The 19799-nt window shown below is 54.6% G+C and overlaps 1 protein-coding gene across 1 annotated transcript in view; it reads right to left on the bottom strand.

Annotated features, from left to right (window-relative positions):
• CACNA1H (calcium voltage-gated channel subunit alpha1 H) overlaps nt 1–19799 on the bottom strand; it is a 131748-nt gene that overhangs the window by 89257 nt on the left and 22692 nt on the right. Inside the window, exon 6 of the mRNA XM_054180227.1 lies at nt 14290–14605. Within this exon, the coding sequence (XP_054036202.1) occupies nt 14290–14605 (316 nt within the window). The remainder of the gene's footprint in view (nt 1–14289; nt 14606–19799) is intronic.

Below are 19799 nucleotides of genomic sequence, written 5' to 3'. Positions count from 1 at the left end.
ACAGCACACAGGCTGTGTGCAGGGCAAGGCAGATTCTGCCAAGTGAGTTACACTGTTTATTTGGATAAACCATCCCAGGCTTAGCCTGCTGCTGGGCCTGGAGCTGAAACCCCAGCACAATTTCCACCAGAACCAAAGCTCCTCTCTGCCTTTCCTCACACTGAGGTACCTGATTTGCTATGCCTAATGTGAGCCTTGGTGGTCCCAGCAGGGACCCAGAACTGCTGCCTGCCTCCAGCTTCGGTGGCATCACTCCTGGTCCAAAGCACGCTTGCGGGGAAGGAACTGAGTGAGCTTGGAGAAGGATTGAGCCTCAGTGGTGCTGAGAACTTCCTGCATGGTGTGCCAAGGCTGCCCCATGAAGCATTGGCTGCTGAGGGAGCAAATAGAACAATACTCTTGTCACACCTGGACTCCAACCATTAACTCAGCACTCACAAGTCCACCTCTAAAGCACACCCCCTCAGCACCACATCAACACAGCCCTTAAACATCTCCAGGGATAGGGACTCCACCACTGCCCTGGGCAACCTGCTCCAGCCCTTGACAACCCTTTTGGGGAAGAAATTGTTGCTCATGTTCAACCTAAACCACCCCTGGCACAACTTGAGGCCATTTCCTCTTGTCCTGCCACTTGTTCCTTGGGAGAAGAGTCCAACCCCCACCTGGTTCCAACCTCCTTTGAGGGAGCTGTAGAGAGCCAGAAGGTCTCCTGTCAGCCTCCTTTTTCTCCCCTAGACACAGTCTTCTCTGTGCTGTTCCAAGTCCTCTCCTTTCCTTGCTTTCCAACTGGATAGGCAAGACAGCATCACAGAACCACAGAATTGCTCCAGCTGGAAAAGACCTCCAAGCTCATCCAGTCCAAGCAGCAACCCAACAGCACCATGGCCACTAAACCCTGGCCCCAGGTGCCATGGCCATGAACACCTCCAGGGATGGGGACTCCACCACCTCCCTGGGCAGCCTGCTCCAGTGCCTGACCACTCCTGCAGGAGAGAAATTCTCCAGGCTGCCCCAGCAGGGGCTCCAGCCATTTACTCTTGGGCATGAAAAAGGAGCCCAGGAACTCCAACCACATTGGGCAGAGCTCTTCACTGGCTTTGAACTGCCTGGCAATCCTCAAATGCAAGGTATTAAAGTGATTAAACCCAGAGCCCTGGCTCCAACAGGAGCTACCTGAGGGCTGCTGTTGGGCTTCTGCAGGCTCTGCCAGCTCCCCACCTGGGAAGCAGCTGCTGGGAGAAGAGCAAGGGCCAACCAGCAGTCAGAGAGGCATTTTTCTTGCACACCAGACAGCATTGTCAGCAAGAATCAATCAAGGCACCACATTCCTCCTCTGGAGGGCTGAAAATGCTCACCTGGCTCTAGGAATATTTAAGATGTAATTAGAATTTGCATTATTTCCTCCTGACTTGTAAAGCAAGGGGACACAGGAGGGATAACCAGACTGCTGGGCTTTCCTTCTGCTGATGCCATCCTTGGGGATTCATTCTTGGACTCCTCACCCAGTAGCAGCAGTACCTAGGGGAAGGATTCCTGAGCTGCCAAGGAGTAGAGTTTGAGCAGTCCTGAGAGGCAGGCTGCTCACAGACATCTGTCCTCTTGCTCTGGAGAGATGCAGGGCAGCACACACACACAGCCTCCTCTCTGGACTTCAAACAGCATCGATGAGTTTTGCAGCTTATGGACTTCTGTCCTTTCAAGAGCTCCCAATGACTTCAGCAGCACATTTTTACCTCCTCCAAGATCTCACAGCACATTCCCAGCAGGGCCTCAGTGCAAATGGGAACCAGACCATCTGAACTGGAACCATCTGAATCAGCCATCCTCTCTCAGGAAAGGCTGAGAGCCCTGGGGCTGTTGAGCCTGGAGAGTGGCCTGAGAGGGGATCTGATCAATGCTGAGAAAGAGCTAAAGGCTGGGGGGCAAGAGGATGGGGCCAGACTCTTTTCAGTGGTACCCAATGATAGGACAAAAGGAGATGGGCACAAACTGGAACCCAGAAGGGTCCATCTGAACAGAAGGAGAAAATTCTTTGGTGTGAGGGTGCTGGAGGCCTGGAGCAGGCTGCCCAGAGAGGCTGTGGAGTCTCCTGGTCTGGAGAGACTCCTGGACACCCACCTGGCCATTGTGATCCTGAGCAAGCTGCTGTGCAAGCCCCTTCTTCAGCAAGGGGGACTGGGCTGGCTGATCTCCAGTGGTTCCCTTCCAGCCTGCACCATGCTGGGATTCTGGGAACTTGCCAACAGGTGGTGCAGACACTACAGACTGAACTCAACTCTAGTTGGAACCAAGTCAAAGGCATCTGCATGGGCACAAGGATCCCTGCTGCAATGCAGTTTGTTACCACACCTTAGTCTCAGACCAGCTGAACCCAGCAGCTCTTGGTGCTCTCCCATGAACACAGATGCATCTTTTTAGCACTGCTTTGCCTTCTGTTCCTGCTTTGGGGCACCCTGAACTCAGCACCTCCTACTTCACTAAGCAGAAACAACTTCCTTCTCCTTTCACCTTCCAGCCTGATGAATCCAGCTGACTGCAGCACCAGCATGTGGCCCTCCAAAGCCCTTTTGAGATGTCTCACAAAGGCCTGGAGCACCTTTCCTGTGCTTTCCAAGCTCAGCAATCCCTTCTCAGTAATTAAGTTCTGCTTGAGCCATGGCTGCTCCCAGGCAGGCATGTGAAATAGTGGCTCCAAATGGAGCAGCTCAAAGCCTCCAATAAATGCAAGGGGCAATTATTTATCCACAGTGATAAGGCAGGGAGAAACACAGTTCCTTAATCCTGCTGTGATGAGAGAGATGGGCCAGATAGGGGGCAGGCTAAAATGGGCAGCTGCAGGGAAAGAGCTGAAAGATTCAATCAAGATGATTGGCAGGGATGTTCCTGGAGGGTGCTGCCAACTGCAATCACGTGCTGTGGTGGGTGAGGAGAGGCTGCCCCTCGGCAAGGGGAAGTCATGGAATGGTCTGGGCCAGAGGGGACCTCCAAAGGTGCAGAATCCAGAATCAGAACAGAACGGAATAGAATAGACCAGCTTGGAAAAGACCTCAGAGATCACCAAGTCCAACCTCTCCCCCAGCACCATCCAATAAACTCAACCATGGCACCAAGTGCCTCATCCAGCCTCTTTTTAAACACCTCCAGGGATGGGGACTCCACCTGGGCAGCACATTCCAATGGCCAACCTCTCTTGCTGGGAACAATTTCTTCCTAGCATCCAGCCTGAACCTCCCCTGGCACAGCTTGGGACTGTGTCCTCTTGTTCTGGTGCTGGGTGCCTGGCGGAAGAGACCAACCCCCACCTGGCTACAACCTCCCTTCAGGTAGCTGTAGACAGCAAGAAGGTCTCCCCTGAGCCTCCTCTTCTCCAGGCTAAGCAACCCCAGCTCCCTCAGCCTCTCATCACAGGGCAGTGCTCCAAACCCCTCTGCAGTCAGCAGGGGCATTCTCAACTAGATCTGGTTGCCCAGAGCCCTGTCCAGCCTCACCTTGACTATCTCCAGGGATGGGGCTTCATCTCCCTCCCTGGGCAACCTGCCCCAGTTCCTCATGCTAAAGGATTTTGGCCTGCAAAGGACTGAGATTCCAGGCAGAGAATACAGCTGTCCTCCAAGACACAGAAGATCATAGAAGTGTTTTGGTTGGAAAAGACCTCCAAGACCAGTGAGCCCAACCTTCACCCTGTGACCACCATGGACATTAAATCATGGCTCTGTCTGCTCCTTGCCTGCTCATTTAAGTCTTTCTTTACCTCTCACACAGCACAGACAGGGGTGGGATTAGTCATTTGCCTCCCATTAACAGGTATGGACATCTGTCCCAGGGAGCTGGAGGAGTCACCCTGCCTGGAGGTGCTCAGAAATGTGTAGAGAGGGCACAATGGGACAGGGTTTGGTGAGCAGAGTAGAGCTGGGCTGATGATTGGAAGTGATGAGCTGAGAGAGGTTTTCCAACCTCACTGATTCCACAGCTCTGTGACTCTACTAAAGCCCTGAGCCTTGTGCCTCATCCTGTCTCCCAGGACTGGAAGAATTCAGCAGAGAGCTCACTCAGGTGAACTTCAATACAGACTTGGACTGCAGTGCTCTTTGGCCTGGGCACCACTCACCCAGCCCCCAGCCAGGCACTCCCTTAGCACTATACAAATGTGAGCAGGCTGTGAGAGTGGACAACCAGATATCTATCTATCTATCTATCTATCTATCTATCTATCTACCTACCTACCTATCCATCTATCTATTGTTTGTCTCCTGTCCTGCTCCTGCTGGCTTACTCATGCACAGCAGTTCCCTCAGCTGTGGGAAAGATGCTCAGCTCCTTTAGAGGCACATAATTGGTTCTGATCAGCTGGACTAGAAGACCCCAATCAAAAACTCCAGAGTGAAAGTCACAAGGGAGGGCTGGACTGAAGACACTCAGAGCCCCTCACTGTTCCCAGGGAGGCTGGAGGTTTGCATTGGTTTTTCTGGGGTCACTTCAAAGGTCTCTGTAGAACAATTTCTTTTACTGTGTCAAGAAGTTCTCACCATAAAAACCTCTTCTCTTTGAGCTCTGCCAAAGACTTTGCAAGTTCTTGGCTAGAATCCATTCACAAGTAGTTTGGTTTGGTTTTGTTTCTTTAGTGACAGGTAAGAAAAAGAAAGAAAAGAAGCAGTCAAGGGGGGAAAAAAAACCCCCACACCAACAGAACCTCAAAGCTAACAGCCAAACTCCAACCCAAACTACTCTAATTAGTCAAGTCAAGCACTGAATTGCCTTCTGTGTGTTAGAAAGCACTAATGGCAGGTGCCAGATGGACAGCTGCAGACAGAAATCAACCCTGAGGTGCCACCAATCAATCGAGGCAAGGCTGGAAAATTACTGAGGGAAGCAGAGCTGAAAAGGTTGTAGGAGCTGAGTGCAGAACTCCAGCCTAGCCCTAAGAGCTGCTACTCCTCACAGCAAGCGCTCACTTCCACCATGACTTGAGCACCAGTGTGCATGAGAGTTGGACATGCCGCTGGCAGGGGTGCTCCAAAGCCTCATGAGAGTCAAAGCTGTGCCCTGAGCACTGGAGCTAAATACAGAACTAACCAGGCTGGAAAAGGCCTCAGAGATCAGGGAGTCCAACCTCTCCCCCAGCACCATCTGACCAACTAAACCATGGCACTGAGTGCCTCAGCCAGGCTCTTCCTAAGCCCTTCCAGTGATGGTGACTCCACCACCTCCCTGGGCAGCACATCCAATCCATAGGCTCAAAAAAGGGCACAAACCTTTGCACAGCAAAAGGAAGCTTAGCTGCTGCCCCTCTGTCACACACTAAATAATGCAAGAGCCTCATCTGAGAGCAAACCCATCACCGGCTCGGGATGGCTGCTGCCTGTAACAAATCACTTCCCAGGCCACAGTCATGAGGTTTGATTTACTGTGGTAATTATCCTCTGCCTTCATTGTTTGTGGGCAAAGCATCTCCTGCCCAGGGAAGGGGTTTAACTGTTTAGCTTCAGCAATAAGGAGTCCATTAGCATGGAGAGAGCCAATAAATCAGAGCTTTGCAGCAGAGCAAGGCTGAAAGGTGAGAGTCTGCAATGAGGAGATGGGGGCTGAAGCCAAAGCCAGGGGCTGCCTGACAGAGCAGTCCTCAGACCCCACTGCCTGGAGCACAGCAGCAGTGTGGGGTGCTGGCACAAAGGGCAGGATTGCAGCCATCTCCCCTGTGACACCTTGCTTCAAATGGTATCAGAAATCAAAATCAAATGAGTTGGGGCCAGCAGCTTGAGGAAGCAGTGGGGAGGAAATTCTGGCCCCCTCCTCCACTCTGCTGGGACCCTGCTTGCAGTCCTGGGGCCAGTCTGGAGTCCTCAGCACAGCACAGACAGGAGCAGGGCCAGAGGAGGCCACAGCAATGCTGGGAGGGCTGGAAGCCCTCTGCTGTGAGGCCAGGCTGAGAGGGTTGGGGTTGTTCAGCCTGGAGAGGAGAAGGCTCCAGGGAGATCTTTTTGTTGCCTCGTTACTTAAAGAGGATGATCAGAAGGATGTGCACAGACTGGACTGAGGTAGGACAAAAGCCTTCCACAGCTGGGGTGTGCAGCAGGTTTCTGTGCCATGCTGAGTCCCAGAGGTTAGCAGGGCCAGATTTGGACTGGGGGTGGCCTCTCTGACCTGTGCTGTGTGGGGCAGTTCCTTCTAACCTTCACAACGAAGCTGACTTTTCAAAAGCCACTCACTCCTCCTCTGGGAAGCCCTCTGAGAGGCTTGAAAGGGGCTGGGTGTTTTCAGGTGGTGTATGCAGCATTCCTGGGCAGAAAAGGCTCTTTGTCTGCCTGACCAAATTATCAACAACAACAAAATAAGCACCACCCCCAAAGCCCATCATCTAGACTGAAATATCTCCAGTGACCCCAAACCCCAGACACAAGTCTAGTGATACAGCATCATCCTGAAGCTGTGGAAATGAAAAGCTCTTTCTTTTGGGTTTTTTTGGGGCCAGGTTCAGCCCAGGTAAGCACTGTTGACACCTGGCTCAAAGCTCACAACTCTTTCTTTTGGGGTTTTCCCAGGCAAGCAGCACCAGAACAAGAGGACACAGTCTCAAGCTGTGCCAGGGGAGGTTTAGGCTGGAGGCGAGGAAGAAATTCTTCCCAGCATTCTATCCCATCCTATCCTGTCCCATCCTATCCTGTCCCATCCCATTCCATCCCTTGCCCAGATCCAGCCCAGGTAAGCATTGTTGGCACCTGGCTCAAAGCTCAGAACTCTTTCTTTTGGGGTTGTTTTTGGGCAGGCTCAGCCCAGGTAAGCATTGTTGGCACCTGGCTCAAAGCCCAGAACTCTTTCTTTTGGGGTTGTTTTTGGGCAGGCTCAGCCCAGGTGAGCATTGTTGGCACCTGGCTCAAAGCTCAGAACTCTTTCTTTTGGGGTCGTTTTTGGGCAGGCTCAGCCCAGGTAAGCATTGTTGGCACCTGGCTCAAAGCCCAGAACTCTTTCTTTTGGGGTTGTTTTTGGGCAGGCTCAGCTCAGGTGAGCATTGTTGGCACCTGTCTCAAAGCTCAGAACTCTTTCTTTTGGGGTTGTTTTTGGCCAGGCTCAGCCCAGGTGAGCATTGTTGGCACCTGGCTCCAGCTTCAAGAACGAACCATTCAACAAAAAGAGTCCTTCTGGCCAAAAGAAAAGTAAATGAACAAATAAATATCTACTCAGTGACCTCTGAGGCACCAAGTGTGACAGCTGCTGCTGCTGAGAAGCACAGCCCACCAAGCTACACATTGCATGCAGCAATACAACTGCAGCTGGAAGCCTCAGGCTCTTTTGCTTCCTTCTGCTTCACTGTGCCTTTTGGCTGGTTCCCAAAACATTTAAGACAGCTGGAAGTGGAAGAACAGAGGTTGCAGCAGGCAGGCAAGCAAGTGTAGTAGTAGTACTTAATACTCTTGAGACACTGGGGTAATCCTTCCTGAGCTGTCACTTTGTGAGGAACTCGCTCGAGGTAACCTGAGGTCCCTCCAAAGCAAGAGAAAGAGGTCCCCAGAAGGTCTCTATTAATATCCATCAGTCACAGCCCAGCTAAGAGGAAGATGAGGCATGAAAATGCTCAGGGGGTTGGAGCACCTCTGCTACAAGGCCAGGCTGAGGGAGCTAGGGATGTTCAGCCTGGAGAAGAGAAGGCTCTGAGGAGACCTAACAGCAACCAGCCAGTACCTGAAGGGGCTACAGGAAGGAGGGGGAGAGACTGCTTGCAAAGGCCTGCAGGGACAGGATGAAAGGCAATGGCTTCAAACTAGAGCAGAGCAGATGGAGATTGGATGTGAGGAACAAGTTCTGCACCGTAAGGGTGGTAGAACACTGGAACAGGTTGCCCAGGGAGGTGGCAGAGGCCCCATCCCTGGAGCTATTCAAGGTGAGGCTGAGCAGGGCTCTGGGCAGCCTGCTCTAGTTGGGGATGTCCCTGCTGCCTGCAGAGGGGCTGGGCTGGATGAGCTTTGGAGGTCCCTTCCAGTCCAGACTACTCTGATTCTATGATTCTCTGTGTCAGTAGGAATCAAGAGGGATGACCCTGCCAATTCTTTCCTACCAGCAGGTTCCAGAGCAGAGGTTTTTGCCTGCTCCAAGGGAAAGCAATGTGAGAGCTTCAGGGTTTGTCTCCTCAGACAGGATCTTTTCTCAACTGACAGTCTAGACAAGGAGGGACTCCAAGCTCACTCTTGTGTTTGGCCACAGCAGAAGTGCATTGAAGTAGAGCTCATTTTCCCTTTAATTCCAGCAGAAGATGTGGTTTCCATTACAGATTAGCTGAAAGATTTCCAGGAAAGGGAGAGATCCTCAGGGAAGGATTTCAGTCATGATGACCAGAGGCTGAAAGAATGTAAAGCAGGCAGTGGCTGTGGAATAGATCAAGGCACCAAATGACAGTGAGATGAGATAAATGAGCATTCCAGCTCTGCACCCTCTCAGCTGGCCCTTCCACAGGCCCAGCCAGCAGGAGTGCAGACCCTGGCAGGAGCAGAGTCAGCACCATGGAGACAAAGGAAGCTGCTCATCAGCACATCACCCAGGGTCAAGGTGAATCAATCCTGGCCTGGGCTGAGCTGGCTTACACAAGCTCCCAAGGGCTCTCCTGACAAGCTAGAGCACGGAAGGGGGAGCTTCCCAGCCCTCCAGAAGGGCTACTTCAGCACAGGGCTGTCCCTGACGGCTGTCCCACCTGCCAGGGCAGCCTGAGGCAGCCACGGAAGGACGGACGAAGGAAGAAGTGGGTGGCAGCACTTCTCCTACTGCCCCCACCTCCAAGTTGTTCTCTCTCCTGAGCTGCTCACCCACACCTTGATGGCTGTGACGTGCTCCAGAGTGACCAGGTGCAAGGAGCAGCTCTCCCCCTAAGCATCCTACCAGGAGCACACCTGCAGCCCCTGCTGCTGCCAGGCCTCTTAACGCTGCTCTGTTTCCAGGCATCTTCCTTCAGAGGGTGATTCAGCTTCTTTTTTTTCCCCCACTTCCTTGGGCATTCTGATCATGCTGAGCACCTGCTGGGCTGTCTTCAGCTCTCCTGAACACCAGCAAGGAGTTTTTCCTTCCCTGACAGCAGCAGGGGGGCTGCTGCATGCAAAACTCTCCGCTGAGAATTCCCTCGCCTAGGGCCTTCTGGTGAAGGGCCAGGGATGTGCTGCCTCTGTGACTTGATTAACTTGTTAGCTGAGATGGCTTCTTAAACACAAGCAGCATGCACTCAGAGGCACACAAACCAGAAATGGAATCATGCACCTGAGAGCTGCATCCAAGGACAAAACCTCTGACAGACCACCACAGCTTAGGGTCATAGAATGGTCTGGCTGGAAAAGACCTCCAAAGCTCACCCAAGTCCAAGCCCCTGCAGGCAGCAGGGGCATCCTCCACTAGATCAGGCTGCTCAGAGCCCTGGCCAGCCTCACCCTTCAGTATCTCTAGGGATGGAGCCTCAGCTCCCTCCCTGGGCAACCTGTTGCAGTGTTTCACTACCCTCATAGCAAAGATTTTCCTCCTGACACCCAACCTAAATCTACTCTTCCCTAATTTTAAACCATTGCCCCTCCTATCACTCCAGGCTTTTGGAAAGATTCCCTCTGCAGCCTTCTGGTAGACCCCCTTCAGGTACTGGCAGGCTGCTATTAGGTGTCCTCAACTCTCCTCTTCTCCAGGCTGAACAGCCCCAGCTCCCTCAGCCTGGCCTCATAGCAGAGGTGCTCCAGCTTCTGAAGTACTTACGAGGAAGAGGTCATGGAACAGGTAGCTCAGGCAGCACCAGCAGTGCCACTGCCCCTCTGAGCTGCCAGGCCAATTCCTCTTGTACTGGCTGAGCATTCCCTGAAACAGCCAGGTCATTTTATTGCCCCCACAGGTTTGCTTTCAAAGCTCAGCCCTCCCAGCTGTACCCTGGAGGGAGGCACAGAGGAGCAGCTCTTTTTTTTCTTCATCTTGTCTTGGTTCTTCTGTGGCTCTTTTGGCTTTGCCTCACTCAGCTTGGCCAGCAGCACTGCCTCTGGATGCAAAGTGCTCACCCAGGTTTGACTTCTCTGCAAGCCAGACATGAAATTGCCTAAGCCATGGTTCTGTGGCTTGCAAAGTAGCCTAAATCTTCTCTTCCTCCCCAGCTGTGCATCTCAGCAGCCAGCCAGCCTGCCTGCCTGCCTCCTGTTGTTTCAGCAGGGTGTCTGCATTCCCAGAATCCCAGCACAGGCAGGGCTGGAGGAGGGCTCTGGGGATCACCCAGTCCCAACCCCCTGCTCCAGCAGGGCACCCACAGCAGCTTGCCCAGGAGCACAATGGCCAGAGGGGGGTTGGAATCTCTCCAGAGGCTGAGAGCCCACAGCCTCTCTGGGCAGCCTGCTCCAGGCCCCCAGCAGCCTCACAGATAAGTTTTCCTTTTTGTTTAGGAGGAACCTCCTGGGTTTCAGGTTCTGCTCACTGCCCCTTGCCCTGTAGCTGGGTGCCACTGACACTGACTGCCCCCAGCCTCTTGCCTCTCACCCTGCAGCCCCTGCTGAGCACTGCTCAGCTCCCCTCTGGGGCTGCTCTTCTCCAGGCTCAAGAGCCCCAGGGGTTCAGCATTTCCTCCTCACAGAGCTGCTCCAGGCCCCTCAGCATGGGGGTTTTTGACTGTCTCCAGTAGTTTGCTGTTTCTCTTGAGCTGGGGGGGTGTGGATTCAGGCCTGGCCCTGCTGGTTAGGGAGGTCCCAGTGTTCAGGTTGCTCCACAGAGAGTGTCAGGCACTGAGGTGAGGTTGGACTTTGACTGGGTGAGTAATTCATCATCTGCAGTGTGACAACAATCCCTGCAATTACTGCTCCTATTGTGGTGGCTGAAATTCATAAAGGGATCTTAATACCATGCCAAACCTCACAGTTAATTTAGGTTTCATCTCCTTTCATTTACTCTGTAATAAGCTAATTAGTCCCCATAATTTGCCATCCAGCATGCCTTTGTAACAAATACATACATGAATTAGCCTATTACCCAACAAATGGAGGGGATCAAAGCATCAATCATCTGCAGGATTACATAAGGAATTCTGATCCTTTCAGGCACCCATGGATGCAGCCATCAGCAGCAGTACCATGGGGACAAGGGCAGGGTCCTGCATCAGGGGAGGAGTCACAGCAGGCACCAGGACAGGTTAGAGGCTGCCCTGCTGGAGAACAGCTCCATGGAGAAAGCTCCTCAGCTCCTAAACCCATCACTCCTGCACCACTGACTTTGAGGCCTCCTCTGGCTGCTGCCCTGGTGCTCTCCAGCTTCAGCTGTCCAGTGCCATGAGAGCACAGCCCAAGAGCTTTTGTTTGCCAGATGTCCTCTGCTTACAGCAATTGTTTTGCTGTAGCATCCAGCCTCTGGGGGTGGATGATTTACTCTTTTCATACCTGGAGTGAATCCTTCCAAAAGGGATAAAGATGTAAGAAAAGATTTCTGGCTGGAAACACTCTTTAGTGTTTGGATGACCCAAGCAGCTCTGAAGCCAACCACAACCCCCTTGGCAGCTGCCAGGATGATCTATGGGTACAATATCCAACTTTGCCAGACACTCTCTTCTGCCCAGAGGGATCACTTGAAAGCTCTGCTGTGGCTGCTGCGGTCCTCCCGGGTTCAAACTGCACATTTCCAGGCTGAGCAAATGAAACAGCAACAAGAAATGGAAACTTGCAGCCTGCAAGGCGGCTCTGGAAGTGGAAAGGCAGCAGGACCCCTGGAGAAGCACCAGCAGGACCCCCGGAGAAGCACCAGCAGGACCCCCGGAGAAGCACCAGCAGGACCCCCGGAGAAGCACCAGCAGGACCCCCGGAGAAGCACCAGCAGGACCCCCGGGGAAGCACCTGCAGGACCCCCGGGGAAGCACCCGCAGGACCCCCGGGGAAGCACCCGCAGGACCCCCGGGGAAGCACCCGCAGGACCCCCGGGGAAGCACCCGCAGCCCCCCTGCTCATTCCCCCTGCACCAGCACAGGCACCCTGCAACGTGCTGCCCTCTGCCCTTTCTCGGGCAGGAAGGTGGGAGCCAGGTGGGACCTCCTGGGCACATCCATCAAGCTCTTGTCAGAGAACCATGCAAGAGCAGAAGGCAAGAAGAGAATGCAAGTGCAGCCAGAGACCTAGCTGCTACTCTCCTTTTGATTTCTCTCTCCTCTATGGCACACTTGCAACGGGCCAGGAATGGCCAAAGAATTGCTGTGGCAGCTCCCCTCCTGCCACAGTAACTCCAGGAAGGAGCCAAGGCATTTGGGAGAAACCCCAAACACAGCTTAGGAGAGGGACTTGGGATCTGCCTGAACCCTTCAGGGTTTGGTTTGAAGCCTCTGACACCAGCAATAGGATGATTCAAGGTGTGCTGCCGTGACAGGAGATGCTCAGAGCAAGCAGAGATTGAACACATCTAAGTGCCAGGGGCTGCACTTTGGCCACAGCAACCCCAGGCAGTGCCACAGGCTGGGGGCAGAGTGGCTGAGAGCAGCCAGGCAGAGAGGGACCTGGGGGTGCTGGTTGATAGTAGGCTGAACAGGAGCCTGCAGTGTGCCCAGGGGGGCAAGAGGGCCAAGGGCATCCTGGCCTGGAGCAGGAAGAGTGTGGCCAGCAGGAGCAGGGAGGTCATTCTGCCCTGTGCTCAGCACTGCTCAGGCCACACCTGGAGTCCTGTGTCCAGTTCTGGGCTCCTCAGGTCAGGAAAGAGGTTGAGCTGCTGGAAGGTGTCCAGAGAAGGGCAACAAAGCTGGGGAGGGGTCTGGGGCACAGCCCTGGGAGGAGAGGCTGAGGGAGCTGGGGTTGCTTAGCCTGCAGAAGAGGAGGCTCAGGGGAGACCTTCTTGCTCTCTCCAACTCCCTGCAGGGAGGTTGTAGCCAGGTGGGGGTTGGTCTCTTCTCCCAGGCACCCAGCACCAGAACAAGAGGACACAGTCTCAAGCTGTGCCAGGGGAGGTTCAGGCTGGATGCTAGGAAGAAATTCTTCCCAGCAAGAGAGATTGGCCATGGGAATGTGCTGCCCAGGGAGGTGATGGAGTCCCCATCCCTGGAGGTGTTTAGGAAGGGCCTGGCTGAGGCACTTGGTGCCATGGTTTAGTTGATTGGATAGTGCTGGGTGAGAGGTTGGACTGGATGATCTCTGAGGTCTTTTCCAACCTGGTTAATTCTATTCTATTCAGTTGCCCCTTTACAGCTTCCAGGTGAAAATGGAAAGTTATGAAGTTCACATCACAATAGGAAAGCAGCAGGAAAGCCATACATGAAATGCTCTGAAGGAGCACACCCTGCTCAGCACTGCATCCCTGTACCCCTAGAACCAAGCCCCCCAGCACACCCTGCTCAGCACTGCATCCCTGTACCCCTAGAACCAAGCCCTCCAGCACACCCTGCTCACCACTGCATCCCTGTACCCCTAGAACCAAGCCCCCCAGCACACCCTGCTCACCACTGCATCCCTGTACCCCTAGAACCAAGCCCCCCAGCACACCCTGCTCAGCACTGCATCCCTGTACCCCTAGAACCAAGCCCCCCAGCACACCCTGCTCAGCACTGCATCCCTGTACCCCTAGAACCAAGCCCCCCAGCACACCCTGCTCAGCACTGCATCCCTGTACCCCTAGAACTAAACCCCCCAGCACACCCTGCTCAGCACTGCATCCCTGTACCCCTAGAACCAAGCCCCCCAGCACACCCTGCTCACCACTGCATCCCTGTACCCCTAGAACCAAGCCCCCCAGCACACCCTGCTCAGCACTGCATCCCTGTACCCCTAGAACCAAGCCCCCCAGCACACCCTGCTCAGCACTGCAACCCTGTACCCCCAGAACCAAACCCAAACCATGTCATTGAGCTAGTTCCCACCTTTTAGTCTTGCTTAAAGACTCTGACAAGACTCTTCACTACTTGCTACTGCAGCAATGGATCAAACCTTTCACTCTCAGACCCCCCCTGGGACTTGCCCAGGTCTGATTTGCAGCGCTGGAAGTTGCCACTCTTTCGTCTGTCTCAAGAGGTACTCCCTCCCCTCTCCTAGAAGGGCACTGAACACTGTGTTGGTTGGGGGGGGTTTGGGGTTGTTTTTTCCTCTCCACATGCTCTCCTGCCACATTTGTGCAGGTTCCTGCCCAAGTCCTTCCCTGGATGTGTCTCTGTTTGCACTTTCAGGCAGCCGCGAGCAGATTTCTTTCTCCTCCGGTGCCTCGAGCGAAAGCTTTCCAAACAAAAGGTGACCAACCCCACCCCCACCCACCCCCAACCCCACCCCAACCCCGCCCCCACCCACCAAAAATGATAAAAAAGAAGCAGGGAAATGCTCAGGAGAGCCCTACCTGGAAAATTGCTATCCAGGCATATCCAATGTTGTCGAAGTTGATGGCTCCGTTGTGGGGGTTGAGGTCCCCAGCCACGCAGACGTTGTAGTACTGGTTCCAGTTGATGCAGGCATTCCTGCTGCTGAAGTCAGGGCTGTACAAGCTCGGGGTGTAGGAGTCTATGCTCAGGGTGCACTCCACCTTGTACTCCTTCCTGCTGGGGATGTTGGAGCACTTCTGCATGCCGTTCTCCCGGTGCGAGGAGCAGATGAAGGGGTTCTCCTCCGCCTCGTCCGTGCGGTAGTAGGGCTGCAGGAAGGTGAGGTTGTACGTCCTGGGGGGCCAAGAGAGAGGCACTCACTGCAGTGCTGTGCTTGGAAAAGGCCTCTCAGAGCAGAAGGAGCTGTTGGCCACTGGGATGTGCTGCCCAGGGAGGTGGTGGAATCTCCCATCCCTGGAGGTGTTGAAGAGGGGATTGGACGTGGCCCTTGGAGCCATGGTTTAGTTGTCAGGAGGTGCTGGGTGACAGCTTGGACTGGATGGTCTCTGAGGTCTCTTCCAACCCTATTGATTCTATGATTCTATTTTGTTGACCCAGCACTGCCAGGTCACCACTCAGCCATGGCCCTCAGCACTGCTCCTGTGGGGCTGTTCAGTCCAGCCAGGGATGGGGACTCAATCACCTCCCTGAGCAGCCTGGGCCAGGGCTTGAGAACTCTTTGGGGGAAGAAATTGTTCTTACTGTCCAGTTTAACCCCCCTGGTGTGCAGCTTAAGGCTATTTCCTCATGCCTCACTGCTTGCTCCTTGAGAGGAGCCCACCTCCCACCTGGCTGCAGGCTCCTCTCAGGCAGCTGTAGCCAGCAATGAGGTCTCTCCTCAGCCTCCTTTCCTCCAGACTAAGCAACCCTCAGCTGCTCCTCCCCAGCCCTGCTCTCCAGACCCTTCCCCAGCTTTGCTGCCCTTCTCTGGACCTGCTCCAGCACCTCAATGTCCCTCTTGGGTTGAGGGGCCCAAAACTGTATCCAGTAGTTGAGGTTTCAGCAGCCTGGTTGCTGACCCTGGTTTCTGTGCCTCTTTTTGTCCTTTAGCCTTCAGCCCCACTAGGCTGAGGATGGGAAGCCACAGCTGAGGTACCAGCCCCTACCTTTGCCTGCAAAGCTTTTGTTTTGCATCCTGCAAGGCTTCCCCAAGCAGAGAGCAGTGGGGAGCTGAAATAAGAGGGCAGAGAGAGGAAAGATCCCAGCGGGCCAGGTGCTTCCCCAGAATCCAGGGAACAGCTTCTCTCTACCTGAGGCTTCTAGAGAAGCTCTTCTGGTGCTCAGATCAGGCTTCAGAAGAGCTGTGATGCCAAAGCAGCTTTGCAATCCATTTGCTCCTCAGCATGTCTCTGGGATGAGTGAGCTCAACTTTAATGAGGAGAGAGCCAGCCACAAGCCAGCTCAAATTCCTCCTGTCCTCACATCAGGACAGAAAGAGCCCACATTAATAGGAGCTGTGTGCTTACTGCAGAGCTGATTTAATTGGCCTGGATCAGGTTTATGGCTCTGCTACAGCTCAGATAAGCAAGAGCTGCAAGTGCAGCACGGGCAGGGCTTGCCCTGGGGCAGAGCAGGCAGGCAGCAGAGCCCAGGCCCCTTCCTGACGCTTGCTTAGCAGGAGTGAGCCCCCAGCAGCACCTGCCCTGCCTGCCATGGGGAAGTGCAGAGTCCTAGAGGAGACTTCATCTGCTGCCTTCAGAGCTGCAGGCATCTAAGCTGCTGCATAATCAGCCAGGAGATAAGGGGAAAGGCAGCACACAAGTTACACAACCAAGCAAGATGTGGGGAGAAGATAAGCAGGGTGTCCTGCAGGACAGGACAGGACAGCCCTGGGCTTATCTGTCTCTGCAGGTACCTAACCATGGAACAAATGTGGCTGTAAGGAGTGCCAGACTGGGGTCATTGCATGCAGCTGCCTGCAGCTGCTCCCCAGACCCCTGGAGTCAAACGGGAGTCACTCAGCAGCCGCGCTGGAAGGCAAAAGCAATTGCTGCAGGGCAGAGCCGAGGGGAAATCAACCCTGAGTGTCTCTCCTGGGCAATTCGGTTCTCCTCCATCAGCGAGATCAACTCGAGATGGGTGTTGAGGGCTCATCCAGCTTCAGCAAGAGGCAGGAGCAGCCAGTCAAGGGGACTGGGCATTGTTCACTGGTAATTAAAGGCATTCACCAGCTGTTCCCCTCCCACTGCAGCAGTCCCACACCTCTAGGCTCGACTCTAGCAGCTTCTTCCCTCTCTCTGTGCCTTAGATTCAAGAGACCAAAAGGATGTTATTCCCTCCAAGACTGACTAAAAGCCTTCCCATAAGTTGGTGTCACCTGGGAGGAAATTCCCGTCTAAAACAAGCTGAGAGCCAGGCCAGGATGGCATTTGCTAGCAGATCAGACACTGCAGTCAGCAGTTTGTCACACAGAGGGGGGTATTGTAGGGGCTTGCAGAGGATGAAGACACACCAAGGAGCAGGGATGTGCCTGGCAGTGCAGCCCAGCAGCAGCTGCAGCCCAGCAGCAGCTGCAGCCCAGCAGCAGCTGCAGCCCAGCAGCAGCTGCAGCCCAGCAGCAGCTGCAGCCCAGCAGCAGCTGCAGCCCAGCAGCAGCAGCAGCCCAGCAGCAGCAGCCTGATCACAGGCACCCTCGGGCAGCAGGCAGGCCAGGCAGGCTCAGCAGGTTGTGGGCCAGCATAATTAGGATTGTCCCCAGAGCCAAGCCAGGCTTGCAGGGCAGAAGGACCATCTGGAGGGTGCAATTAGCAGCTGTGGCTGCAGAAGCTCCTGGCCTGGCAGCAGTTGGTGGTTAGCGGCAGACACTCACACGGCCGTGCCAGGAACGCTGGCCGGGGAGGAGGCGCTGGGGCAGAAGCTCCTCTCCAGCCTCACATCCCAGCTCCCCCTTCCACCACACTGCTACACACCACCCAGCCAGCACCACCCCTGACTTGCAGTCCTCTGCCCTCTCAGCTGCAGGGCTCTGACACATGGTCATGGGCACAGAGTCCTTTAACATCATCCAGTCCAAGCCTCACCCCAGCGCTGCCGTGTGCTACGCCACGTCCCTCAGCACCTCGTGCCCGGGGCTTTGAAACCCCTCCAGGCATGGGGAGTCCACCACTGCCCTGAGCATCTTGGGCCAGGGCTTGACAACCCTGAAGGGGAAGAAATTATTCCTCAGGTCCAACCCCAACCTCCCCTGGTGCAGCTTGAGGCTGCTTCCTCCTCTCCTGTTCCTTGTTCCCTGGGAGAAGAGACCAACCCCCACCTGGCACCAACCTTCTTCAGGGAACTGTAGAGATCCAGAAGGTCTTCCCTCAGCCTCCTTTTCTCCAGGCTGAAGAACCTAAGTTCCCTCAGCTGCTCCTCACCAGATCTGTTCTCCAGTCCTGAACTGAACTTAGTACTCAAGGCACAGCCTCCCCAGTGCTGAGCACAGGAGCATGAGCCCTGTCCTACTCCTGCTGGCCACACTGCTGCTGGGAGAAGCCAGGCTGCAGCTGGCCTTCTTATCCCACTTTGTTTTATCCCCCACAGCTGATCTCCAATCTCCTGTTACACCCAGCCCAGCTGGGCAGGCTGGAGGGGGACAGAGAGCAGTCTCCCAGCCAGCTCTGCTGGATCCTAGGCAAACAGTTTCACTGGAGGGGAGGAACACAAGCAGGCTGGGGACCTACAGGACCAATCCCTGCCCTGTGCAGCACTTCCCTATTCACTACACATAATTGCAAGGCTCCTTGATGAGCCACACACAGAGCTGAGAGGCTGCCTGCTTCCCATGAGTCACCATTTAGGAAGCCTTGGGCTGTAGGAGAAACACTGCCTGCAGATACAGCATCCTGGGCTATGATCTGATGAGCTGTAGAGAGAAGATCTGGGCACAAACCCTCTGGAGAGCCACAAGAACAACTCTTTGGTGGCTGTGGGAGGAAAAAGGGAAGCAGGAAAACAAAGCACAGCTTGCCTGCAAAGGGTGGATGGAGCTTGATTTGGTGCTGCTGACTGCTTTTATCCTCCCCTTTCCTCTGCCTTGCTCATCTTGTGATTGCCCCCAGAGCAATGTACCAGCCAGAGGTGCTTCCCACCACAGGCCTCTGTGTGCCCTGCTCAGCCCTCCTCAAGCCCTTCCTCATGTGCCAGGGACAGCAGGAGCCTCCACCCAGCCAGGAGGGACCTGCACCTGTGGCGTGCTCTGCCACCACCAAGCACCGTGGGGAAGGGACACAGCAGCAAACCCTCATGGAATCACAGCAGCAAACCCTCATGGAATCACAGCATCCCAGACTGGCTTGGGTTGGAAGGGACCTTTAAAGGTCATCCAGTCCCATCCCCCTCCACTCAGCAGGGACATCTTCAGGGACAGCAGGTTGCTCAGAGGCATAAAGACCCTGACCTGGAGAGGATGCTCCAGGGATGGAGCTTTGAACACCTCTCAGAGCAGCCTGGGCAAATGCTTTGCCACCCTCACAGTTCCTCTGCCTGATGAGCCTGCTGAAGAAAACCCAACCAACCACCACCAAACAACAAAGAAAAGCAGGGGGGAGAAGGAAGGAGAGCAAGAATGAGAAGCAGGAGTGCTGCAGAACAAGGGAATCCCCAGGATCCACCAAATGAATGAGTTAGCCCTGCCAAGAGCATCTACCTCTGCGTGCAGGAGAGGTCAGTCTGACTTCCTTATGGTTTGCCAACAGCCATGGTCCAAGTAAGTTATTAATGGTAATGAATCCACTCAGCAGCAGACCCTTGTGCTCCAGGGAAAAGCCAGGAGCAGCTAAGCCCCAGCAAGGATCTCGTTAGCACATTAGGAAGGATTAGCACCCCCTGCTCGGCCAGCTGCCCGGGGAGCATCCTTCTCTGGGCTTGCAGCAGCTCTGCAATGTGCTTCTCTGCCCCTGGGCACCTTCAGAGGCAGCAAGGACAGCAATGGGGCAGGAAAATCCTTCCTTCCTTCCTTCCCCGTGTCACAGGAGCCTGAAGGATGTTGTGCTCTGTCTTCCCCCCTTGCCTCAATCCTCCCAGCACATCCATTCCGCACAGGACATCATCCACAACCACTGGAGTACAGTGTGGGCACAGCCCTGCTTCAGCTTTCTGAGGAGCACAGGAGGGCAGAGAAGAGGTGGAGGAAACTCAGCACCAGGCAGGATCTGTGCCCTCCATGAAGGAAATCCTGTTGACAACCCAATGTTGCAGTGCAGAGGAGCCAGGAGGAGCAATTAGGCAGAAGGCAGAAGCACCTTTCAGCCAAACTCAGAGCTGTCTGTCCTGGCTGGCTGTGCCTTCTTGCTGCTCTGCAAGAGCCAAGGAGCCAAAGGCAGCACAGGGCTGAGCAGGTACTGAGTTAATCAAGACTGAAGTGCTCACATTATAACTGTCCTGCAGCATTAGATAGATACAAAGTGCTTCACAGCTCTCTCCCTTCTGCTGCCACCCCACTGAGTTCCTTGAAAGGCTCCAGGAGGGGGAAGCTGCTCCTCTGCACAGCACCCCAGCCAGGAGCAGC

Source organism: Dryobates pubescens, chromosome 4 (genome assembly GCF_014839835.1).
Source record: "Dryobates pubescens isolate bDryPub1 chromosome 4, bDryPub1.pri, whole genome shotgun sequence".
Classification (NCBI taxonomy): domain Eukaryota; kingdom Metazoa; phylum Chordata; class Aves; order Piciformes; family Picidae; genus Dryobates; species Dryobates pubescens.
The sequence above is the reverse complement of the archived record's forward strand: the minus strand, read 5'-3'. Positions and strand labels throughout refer to the sequence as shown.